The 11,593-nt window shown below is 37.8% G+C and overlaps 1 protein-coding gene across 1 annotated transcript in view; it reads left to right on the forward strand.

Annotated features, from left to right (window-relative positions):
- Positions 1-9,368, forward strand: part of ablim3 (actin binding LIM protein family, member 3) — a 345,079-nt gene extending 335,711 nt beyond the window's left edge. Inside the window, exons 21-22 of the mRNA XM_060927674.1 lie at positions 7,568-7,648; positions 7,903-9,368. Coding sequence (XP_060783657.1) covers positions 7,568-7,648; positions 7,903-8,016 — 195 coding nt within the window. The 3' untranslated portion in view covers positions 8,017-9,368. The remainder of the gene's footprint in view (positions 1-7,567; positions 7,649-7,902) is intronic.
- The last annotated feature ends 2,225 nt before the right edge of the window (positions 9,369-11,593 follow it).

Below are 11,593 nucleotides of genomic sequence, written 5' to 3' on the forward strand. Positions count from 1 at the left end.
GGAGATCCTCAGCCCATCTTTGCTCCTCAAAGACTAGGCTTTTCCTTGATACATATTTTGTGCCAAATCATGATTACATTCACCTATTAACATCACCTATTTCAAATCCATCCATCCATCATCTGCAGCCACTTATCCTGTACAGCAGGGGTCACCAAACTACGGCCCGCGGGCCAGATCCGGCCCGCCACCCCCCTTTGACCGGCCCCCCAGCCCCTCTGCCCCCCATCACTTGAACCGGCCCTATGAGGCAATCCCCAAAAGTGGTCATGGCCTATTTTTTTAAATTGCTTTTTGGCAAATAATAACATGTCTGCATCTTGTATTTTGTTGATTTTATCAATTAAAATTGATATTTAGTTATAAAATAAACTTCATATTTTCCGAATTTTCGTCATATGCTCGCGATCAAGCAGTGACAGGCAGCGCACGCGCAGAGAACTGTCAGTGTTCAGGACAGCAAAGTGGCTAGCGGTCAGCGAAAAGCTGACAGAGAGTGCAGAGTTTTTAAAGAACAGTGGACCACCGATTATTTTTTCGTTCAGTGTAAGGACCGTGCAGTTTGTCTTGTATGTAAAGAAAGTGTGCCGGTTTTCAAAGAATATAATCTGCGTTGTCACTATGAAACCCGCCACAAAGCAGGGTTCGAATTATAAATTTGACCCTATGGGGGTCTCTATTTAAAAAAAAAAAAGCAATGCATACTCGCTCTCCTGGACCAGCGCACTTTTGCGCACTGCAGTGCACAGCTGCACAGCTTTCACACACAGGCGCGCGCATGCACGCACGCACACACACACACACGGTGTTGCATATATATATATATATATATATATATATATATATATATATATATATATATATTTAAACAAATTATATATATATATATATATATATATATATATATATATATATATATATATATATATATATTGTTAAACAAAGGAAGATCGTTGTGAGATAGAGGACAAGTCTTCTTCGGACTTAACTTCACATTCGATTTCGCAGGCTGCAAATTTCAGTTTGCGCGCATAGTGGTGTTGTGGTGAAGTACAGCCGTACATGTTGCGGTTTAATAACACGTTCAATACAAAGTTATGGCTGCATGGTGATCGGAAATGAAATGAGTTTTATTTATATTTATATGGTGATATAGGCTATTCAAGCTTATTATGGTGATATATGACGTATTTGAGAGACTTCCACAGAAAATTAAGTTTGCGTCTTTCATGGGAGCCTGAGGGAATGGGAGCTCAGCTCCCATTGGCTCCCACGTAATTCGAACTATGCCACAAAGAGTATGCTAGTTTGCGAGGGCAAACAAGAGAAGACAGGATTCGGAGGATGAAATGCGGACTGGCTGCACAACAGAATGTATTCCTTCCCCAAACCCAGATCAACCAGGCTGCTGTCCGAGCTAGCTATAAGGTAGCTCACCTACTAGCTACCCATGGAAAGCCGTTTACTGATGGGGACTTTGTTAAAGTATGCATGCTTGCTGTGGCCGAGGAGGTGTGTCCCGACAAGAAGGATGCGCTCAACGCGGTGAGTCTCTCCGCACCTACTATGACCAGGCGAACCGACGATTTGGGGGACAACGTGTATGGCCAGCTGAATGAGAAAGCGTCAGAATTCGAGTTTTTTGCTTTGGCCATGGATGAGAGCAATGACGTGCAGGACACAGCACAACTGCTGTGATCTATTGATCTATTGCTCATATTATTATAATTTCACTGTTTTTTAAAATGTATTTATTTTATAGGCCTATTTATTTGACCTTTATTAAGTGCTGCATACAATTATTATTAATATTATTAATGATATCAACAAGCCTACCTACAATTTATAATTTTCCACTCACCTTTGCCAGTGTCAATCACCTCAACTAGGCAGATGTTTCTTACCTTGACAGCTTTGATATTATTTTTATTAGAAAATAAATAAATGGAATATCAGTGGTATTTCAAATTAAAACAAAGTGTGAAGACTTGATTACTACTTTTGCAAACCACTAGTAAAGATAAACAAATATGTGCCAGGAATCAAGTGTTGATATAGTAGTATGGATATAGTAGCGTGGATGGCTGTGCCAGGCTAGTAATCTCTACTACACAATGAGGCCTGCTGGTGGTCATATTTGTCTGGGTTATACAATTCTATGTGATATAGCTGACCCGACCCCAGCCCCCATCACAGTCAGGAACGACAATGTGGCCCCCAGAGAAAAAAGTTTGGTGACCCCTGCTGTACAGGGTCACAGGCAAGCTAGAGCCTATCCCAGCTAATTATGGGCAAGAGATGGGGTACACCCTACAAGTCTCCAGGTCATCGCAGGGCTAACACATCGAGACAAGCAACCATTCACATTCACACCTACGGTCAATTTAGAGCCACCAATTAGCCTAATCTGCATGTCTTTGGGGGAAACCAGAGCACCTGGAGGAAACCCACACAGACACGGGGAGAACATGCAAACTCGGCCACTGGGTTCAAACCCAGGACCTTCTTGCTGTGAGGCAACAGTGCTAACCACGACACTACCATGCCACTCCCTGTTTCAAATCACATCAATTAATTGTTTTACTTCATTACTAGCCCTAAATTGCCCATGTCCCAACTTTTATGTATGTAACATGAATGATGTATGTTAAAAAATGAAATAAAGTTGTCCAGACAAAACATGTAATATCTTGGGTTCATACTGTCTGCAAAGAAATACAAATCAAAATAAATCGCTACTTTTTTTATTTGAATTTTCCACACCGTCCCACACGTTTTCTGATTTGGAGTTGTATAAACTTACCTAAAAATATGAGAGATAACGTAAAATGTTTCTGGTTAAAATGGGGGGAGGGGGTGTTTGACAGGAATGTTAAAAAATTTTTACTGAAGCTCACCAATAAAGTGACAATAATTGACCAGGAATTAATGTATATGCATATACTTGTCATCAACTTTAATAGGAACAACTGTTCACCTGCTAATTTATGTAGTTATCCAATTATTTAATCATGTGGCAGGAGTGCAATACATAATATCATGCAGATAGAGGTCAAGAGCTTCAGTTAAAGCTAGGGTAAGCAATTAATTTTAGAAGCATCTTTTGTTATATTTCTTGAAATTCTCTTTACATCCCAACATAAATGAATAAATCCAATGCTCTGACAATAGAAAGAAAAAAATCCATCATCTGTGGCAACTGCAGGACTTTAAATGAATGGGTTTTATATTAACTGTCAGTCTGAATGAAATGATTGGATAGCCGATAGATGATTGGATTGGTTAGCCTGTCTACCTTCGTACCTGCCTACTTGTGTGCACTCATTGAGCATGATTGCAGTGTTCTACAAGGCTAAGCAGATACAGTATATTGCAAACATACTGCTAAAGCTGGCAAGCTAGTCGACTACTGTGAGTAACAACAATAGCCATATTTACATGTTTACATCCATTATGATAATGTTAGTTGTTTTCTTACATGTGAATGAGACACAAGGTAGTTGGATATGCTATAAGGGCCATAGGCATAGGGGTCATTGTAAACAGCTGAATTCTGTGCTGTCATCAGTCCTGTTACACTTATGTCACCTCTATTAAGACATATTTTGGTAATAACATAAAAACACAAAATGTGATTCAACTAATAGTTTGAAAGCTCATTTATACCTTATAAAACAAAGGAATTGTTTTTATAGAAACTGATAAAATGAGAGTGTCAAACAATTTGATGTAAATAAATTAGATTTAATATCAATGTGTGAATTGCAGTAACAGGGTTGACAGCCATAACTTATATGAACAAAATATTATGCACTGCCTGGCCAAAAAAAAAAAAAAAGTCACCATTGGGTTTTAAATAAGCAAATACTTCATACCCTTTCTTTGGATAATTACTTCAGTGATTAATATGTTTCAACTGTGAACAATTATTTTAGCCTTAACTGATGCAATGAGTAGCTTCTCATTTCTTAAACAACCATGTGGGAAGACGTATCCTGTGGTTGTGGAAAAGATGTTACTGTGTTTCAGAAGAGTCAAATTCTTGGCCTGTATCAACCAAAGAAAATAACCAAGGAGATTGAAAATTGAAATTACTGGAATTGAAAAAGAACTGTCTAACACTTTATTAAAACCTGAAAGGAGAATGGGAAACCATCAACTTTACAGAAGGAAAGTGGGCAGAAAAAATCTTGACTGACTGTGATCGGATAATACTTAAATGCTTGGTGAATTCTAATTGTAAAAAACTAACAGTAGAACTCACGGATATGTTTAACATGGAAGGTAAGTGCATTTTTGCATGCACAATGCAATGACAGTTCACAGGAGTGGTACTAAATGGCTGTGTGGCCATAATAAAACCACTTGTTAGTGAGCCTAATCAGGAGAAAAAGCTTAAATTTGCTAGGAAGCATAAAGATTAGACTCTGGACCAATGAAAAAAGGTCATGTGGTTTGATAAGTCCAGATTTACCCTATTCCTGAGTGATGGGTGTATCAGGATAAGAAGAGAATTACAGGAAGAAATGTACCCATCATGCATAGTGTCCATTGTACAAGCCTCTGGGGGAAGTGCTATTAGTGGGGCAGCATAGCTAACCTATTGTGCATTTTGTGATACAAGCACCAAATTTGGCACAAAGGTACATTGACATATGGCGAACATTTTCAGATATTGAGCCACTCGGAATTCTCTCTTCATGTCCGCCATATTGGAATTCAAAACGGCCGCCATTTGAAATCTACATTTGCGCTTATCTGACCTAAACTTCACTTCCCTGTTGTTTCCATTCTGTGGACTGTTACATGAAGAATAGATATTTTTATATTCCAATTAAATTTAAGGTAATACTAGCACTGTGTTTGCCATCCAGACTGGTCCTATTGCAAGAGGATAGTGATGACCACATCAGTGGATTTTATACTTTTCCTCATTAAATAATATTTGGTGCAGGTGATGACCTAATCAATACCTCATTAAGTAAAATGAGATGTGTTAGAATCCCAGCACAGACACTGGAATGAAATGGCTGCCGTACACAGAGATGCTGATTTAAGAAAATATTTAAGTGGTCTCTTATTTCTTTTTTTTTCCAGAGCTGTATGTCATGTCTCTACACAAAATAGCCCATATTATTGAGAAATGGATTGATCAGTATAGTTTGCAAAATTATTTACAAATAAAAAAATTAATTTGTCAACTATTCACCCTCCATTGGTGTAAAACCCCTAAATTAGTTATGGTTAAATCAGCTGAAAGTTTCCAGAAACTATGAGGTGATTTCCATTCTAAAGACAGTGATTTGATTGTAGAAAGCTCCAGGGTTTATTAGAGAGCATACTTAAGCAAACAGCATCATGAAAACCAATAACCTATGAAAACACATGCAGGACAAGGTTCTGAAAAAGTGTCAATTAGGGTTTGGTTATTAAAAAAATATCCCAAACTTGGAGCACCCACAGAGCAATATTAAATCCATCATTTTAAAAAAAGGAAAGAATTTGGTACAATCATGAGGAAGTCATCCACCAAAAGTCAGTGACTGAGTAAGTAACCAAGAGGCAGAGGACGGAATAGATGCTCATTCTTGTTCATCAGCATTATCTAGTTGTTCCAGTTAAACTTTCAGGAACACACACCTTCTCCTGCTTGACAATGCAGTCACCTTCACCCTTCCATCCATCCATCCATTATCTGTAGCCACTTATCCTCTCCAACAGGGTCACAGGCAAGCTGGAGCCTATCCCAGCTGACTACGGGCGAAAGGCGGGGTACACCCTGGACAAGTTGCCAGGTCATCACAGGGCTGACACATAGACACAGACAACCATTCACACTCACATTCACACCTATGGTCAATTTAGAGTCACCAGTTAGCCTAACCTGCATGCCTTTGGACTGTGGGGGAAACTGGAGCACCCGGAGGAAACCCATGTAGACATGAGGAGAACATGCAAACTCCACACAGAAAGGCCCTCGTCGGCCGCTGGGCTCGAACCCAGGACCTTCTTGCTGTGAGGCGACAGTGCTAACCACTACACCACCGTGCTGCCCGTCACCTTCACCTACTTTAGGATAATTAGCCTATTGCTTAACTGTTGGAACTCCTTCGGGTTCCATATCAAACCTAGAACAACACAGAATCTAATCAATAACTCAAACTTGTCAAAACAATTTTTACTTCACAGACTTTGAGTAAAATGTTGTCTTGTCAAAAATACATGATGATGAATATTCATCTCTCATGAATTAAGTGGAGTACTGTAATAAAGTATGTCATTTTGAAAAATGGATACCAGCAAATATTGTCATGTACTATAAAAATATTTGACCCAGAGGTAATCGCACATGTAGAATTCAAGTGGCGGCCATTTTGAAATCCAATATGTTGGCTAATTTATAAAGATACACAATGCAGATTGTAACCATCGGATTCCTTTCCTCCCAAAACATACATTTGGACACCAGAATTGAGTCAATAGCAGCATTAGACCCAAAGATAATCGAAAATGTAGATTTCAAACAACGGCCATTTTGAAATCCAATATGGCGGCTCATTGGTACAAAATATGCGATGCAGATTGTTACCATTGGATTCCTTGCCCCCCAAAACATACATTTAGACACCAGAATCGAGTCAATAGCAGCATTAGACCCAAAGATAATCGAAAATGTAGATTTCAAATGGCGGCCATTTTGAATTCCAATATGGCGGACATGAAGGGAGAATTCCGAGTGGCTCAATATCTGAAAATGTTCGCCATATATCAATGTACATTTGTGCCAAATTTGATGCTTGTATCACAAAATGCACAATCCTTTTGAATATTCGAGCTAAACCGCCCCACTATATGATCTAGTGTTGCTTAATTTGGTCAGGTCAAGGCTCACTTACATTATGTAACAATAAAATGAAGTCAGCTGACTCCCTGAATATACTGAATGACCAGGTTATTCCATCAATGAATTTTTTTTTCTTCCTCGATGGCACGAGCATAAAATTAGGGCTCAACTGTGAAAGAGTGGTTCAGGAAACATGAGAAATCATTTTCTCACACAAATTTGCCACCACAGAGTCCTGACTTTAACCCCAATGGAAGTCTTTGGGACATGGTGGAGAAGACTTTAAAGACAAGGTCTCTGAAAAAAATTATGCAACTCTGGATGGAAATAAATTTTATGACATTGCATAAGATTGCTGAAACAGTGCCATCATGAATGTGTGCTGTGATTAAAGCTGAAGGTAGTCCAATGGAACATTAGAGTGTACAAATGGGTTTTTTTTGTTGTTGATTGTTTTTGTCAGGCTGTCTATATTCCATAGGATATAGTAAGTGCCTATGATGGCCATCACTATGTTTTCTTATCACAAGGTCAAACATATTTTGTTTCAAATAAAAAGTACAAAATTTTTGCATTTTAATGCAACTTGCTAGATCAAAAGGGCATCCATTGGATATAATGACCCAGCTTAACTTCTTAATTTCTAATTTAAAATCACATCATTTAAAAAAAGAAAAAAAATTACAGGTACCTGCTGTATGATTAATACAACTCTCCCTACAGGTTTACCCATATGAAGCTCTGATTGTAACCACCAGGGGGCGAAATAGGCTGCCAAAAGACGTAGATAGAGCCCGACTGGAAGTGAGTCATTGTTGTGAAATTAATTTGTGTAATATTCATTCATCTTCAGTAAACACTTTATCCTGGTCAAATTCATTTGTGTAATATTCATTCATCTTCAGTAAACACTTTATCCTGGTCATGGTTGCAGTGAATATGAAACCTAACCCGTGAATATTGGTCTTATGCAGTATGAATTTAATATTTTACAGGAACACATTTCTCTACTGTACAATATTGTAACACACATACTCATAATCCCACGTGTCTTTCAGAGGCATCTCTCTCCAGAGGAGTTCTACCAGGTGTTTGGCATGACCATGGCTGAGTTTGACCGACTGGCACTGTGGAAGAGGAATGAGATGAAGAAACAGGCTAGGCTATTCTAAATGTTCCTGCTTCCTATATGAAGAAATAGACATATCTGTCCAGAACTAACTTTTTCTGGCCACACACTCATAAGCCAGCTGAGCAACAGTAAAACCCTGTGCTGCTGAATATGTGCCAGGCACATATGTAGTATTAACTGGGACAAGATCACTGAGTGTAAGAAAGAAAAAAGAAGGCAACAATTAGATTCTCTTTGCTTAAATAGATGATTTTTTTCCATTTCTTATTGAGAAGAATAGAGAATCAAATGTAAACATTTTGGAGTTTGGCCTTATATTTTGCGTTAACTTATGCACCAGCAGAGTGACTAGAATGTAGACACTATATTAATAATATAACCTGAGATTTTTTTCTTCCTTTCTTGTATGTTACACTTAAAGTAATATTTTATTTTACTTATGGACCGTTTTTAGCTTAGAGTGGAAACACATAGCTGAATAATTAAGGTTAATGGAAACATGGAAATTTTTCCATGAAAATGAAAACCAAAGTCTCAGAACTGTGTGTGATTTAAACAGAAAAAAGTAGGAATTAAGCACTACCTATGCTATAGATGATTCAGGGTAAGTCCTGAGCTGAAACAGTGAATGTCAAGTTTTTTTCAACAAATACAACTATTTAGTAGACACAGTCTAAAGAATGTGTTGAGCCATCCTTAAGAATTTTGTAATGGTAGCAGTAGTTATCAGTGGCTAGTTCATTTGTATTTAAGGCAACCTTAAGGAATATTCACATCCACTCATGAATACAAAGCATTAAAACACATCAGAAGTAAACTAAGGGGTTATGATGCAATGTTTTAAGCTTTCTTTATTTCTTTAGTTCACTGGTGGTAAACTGATTTGTAGAGTTTGGGTGTATGGCATTATGGTGTTGTTATGCCACGTTGCTATTCATACTACAAGCATGATTATCAATTTTGGACAATCAGAAGGATTTCCAGGAATGTTATTTTACTCAAGGGTACATTCATTGCAGCAAATAAAAAAACCTGACCTCTATTGCACTTAATTGGGACCTAATAGTAGAGTCTGTAATACCACAGGATAATTGTGTACTTTATATAGATTACGTTACATTTGGACCTCACAAACCATCAGATGAAATATCTCTTGATATTATACCTTTGGTAGTGTTGGGTGGGTTTTTTTTGTTTGTTTGTTTGTTTGTTTGTTTGTTTGTTTGTTTGTTTGTTTGTTTTGGAGTTGTTGTTTTTTGGGCCACTGGAATGTTAAAATGTTATATGAACTTAAGAGCAGTCAACAAGAGTGAGAACATATTTTTGATCATTCCTTTTTTTAAACAGTACAGCTACCTATCTGGTCAACTTTATTTATTTGTCAGCAGTTTCAACAAGTTATGTAGCTATCTTATATTTAAATAAAGCTGTTTTTTTTCTGGTGTATTTTGAATTTGTTTGCTACTGTAAAGAAGGAGTAACTTTCTGAGATTCAGAACACAGATTAGTTACATATGTAACTGTACATATTTAACTTCTATCAACCCTGGATAACCACCATGAGAGTTGTGAAACAAATGAATAGCACCTGGTGCACATCCCAACTAAGGTCACATCGTGGTATGACACAGTATTTGCAATAAATACCACTGTGAGACTGCAGTCATTCCCCAAAATCTACCCAGCTCACCCAGGTTGGTGGTTAACTAAGGTTCACAGAGCCATAGTTAGAAACCTTGCCCTCCAAAATTTTGGCACCCTCCATGAAAATGAGTAAAAATTAATATATAAAAAGAATAATGTCCTCAACCAAGCAGGAACATTATACGGTTTTATTTATGCTTTTTTTTTCAAACACAAATGTGTGGGGGGAGGTTTTTTGTGTGTGTGTGTGTGTGTGTGTGTGTGTGTGTGTGTGTGTGTGTGTGTGTGTGTGTGTCAGAATCAGAAACACTTTTATTGCCAGGTATGTAGACACACACGAGGAATTTGACTCCGGTGTGTGTGTTTTGTTCGGGGTTTGTTTGTTTTTTTACGATGTGCAATTTTTTTCTATAAAACATTCAATTCATATTTTGTGATGCCTGTCATTGGGAAAGTAACAGCACTGATGGAAAGATTTATGCACGTCAGGATGCACAGCACAAAATGCATTTTGATGTGGCTGCAAAATGTGCTCACTGTGTGTCTAAGGCCCTGTTTACACTTGGTTTTAAAATGTGTCTTGGGCAATCAGATCACAAGTGGACCGCCAAGGCACATTGCCATTTACACCTGTGTCTATCATGCATCTCCAAGGTGTTCAGTTAACCACTTGTGTTCAGATTTCATTACTGCCTACATCACTTTTCCTGATACATCCTTGTTTAGGATGCATCAAGATGCATTAGTGTTTACACACACACAAAAAAAAACAAACCAAAAAAAAGCATATGCAGTCAAATGTGTCCCACATCACCTCTGCAAGTGATTTGAGTGAATGCGCCTTTGGTGGTCATTTACACTATTATCTTATGTCCTTGTCAGGGCTACATCAGGATGCACGAGCATTTACACCACAAAAATATGTGGTCAAATGTGTCCCAGACCACCTCTGCAAGTTGTTTGAATGAATGTATCTTGGTGGTCATTTACAATTGTATTTAATGCTGTCCACTTGTGATCCAATCACCCAAGATGCATTTTAAAATCAAGTGTAAACAGGGTCTAAAATTAACTTTAAATTTACAAAGGTGAAAACTCATCATGCAAACTGCTTCTTGTACCACCTACAAAATACTGTCAATTATTCATCCAATAATTCCTTCCTTCCTTTATTCATTCGTCTTAGTAACCACTTTATCATAGTCAGGGTTGCAGCAAATCTACAGTATACTTTATATTATCTTGGGAATACTATGTGTGAGGCAGAAATACACCTCAGGTGAGATGCCAGAGTCCATTGCAGCACATGATGTTCACGCACATTCACACTTGGGGCCAATTAAGCATAGCCAATAAATCTACCAGCATGTTTTTGGACAGTGGGTGGAAGCCAGGGAATATGGAAGAAAGCCACATGAATGGGGAGGAACATGTGTACAGTGACAAGAAAAAGTAAGTGAACCCTTTTATTGCCACTGTAACGCCACATAAACAGCAACCCAACTAAGGATTGAATCAGGAACCCTGGAGCTGTAAGGCAGCAGTGCTACCCACTGTTCTACCATGCCAGCCTTAAAGACAATTACAGTGGATATAAAAAGTGTACACACTCCGTTAAAATGATAGATTTTTATGATGTAAAAAAAAAAATGAGACCACAATAAATAATTTCAAAACTTTTCCCACCCTTATATATAACCTGTACAATTCAAGTAAAAAACAAACAAATCTGTTAGGGGGAAAAACATAAAAAATAAAACAAATGTACAATAAGCTGGTTGCATAAGTGTGCACACCGTTAAACTAATACTTTGTTGAAGCACCTTTTGATTTAATTACAGCACTCAGTCTTTTTAGGTTCACACCTGCCATCAATTAAAATGACTCTGATTAACCCCAAATAAAGTTCAGACATTTATTCAGTTGTATCCTCCAGCAAAAGCCATGGTTTGCAGAGAGCTTACAAAGCATTA

This window comes from Neoarius graeffei, chromosome 8 (assembly GCF_027579695.1).
Source record: "Neoarius graeffei isolate fNeoGra1 chromosome 8, fNeoGra1.pri, whole genome shotgun sequence".
Classification (NCBI taxonomy): Eukaryota; Metazoa; Chordata; class Actinopteri; order Siluriformes; family Ariidae; genus Neoarius; species Neoarius graeffei.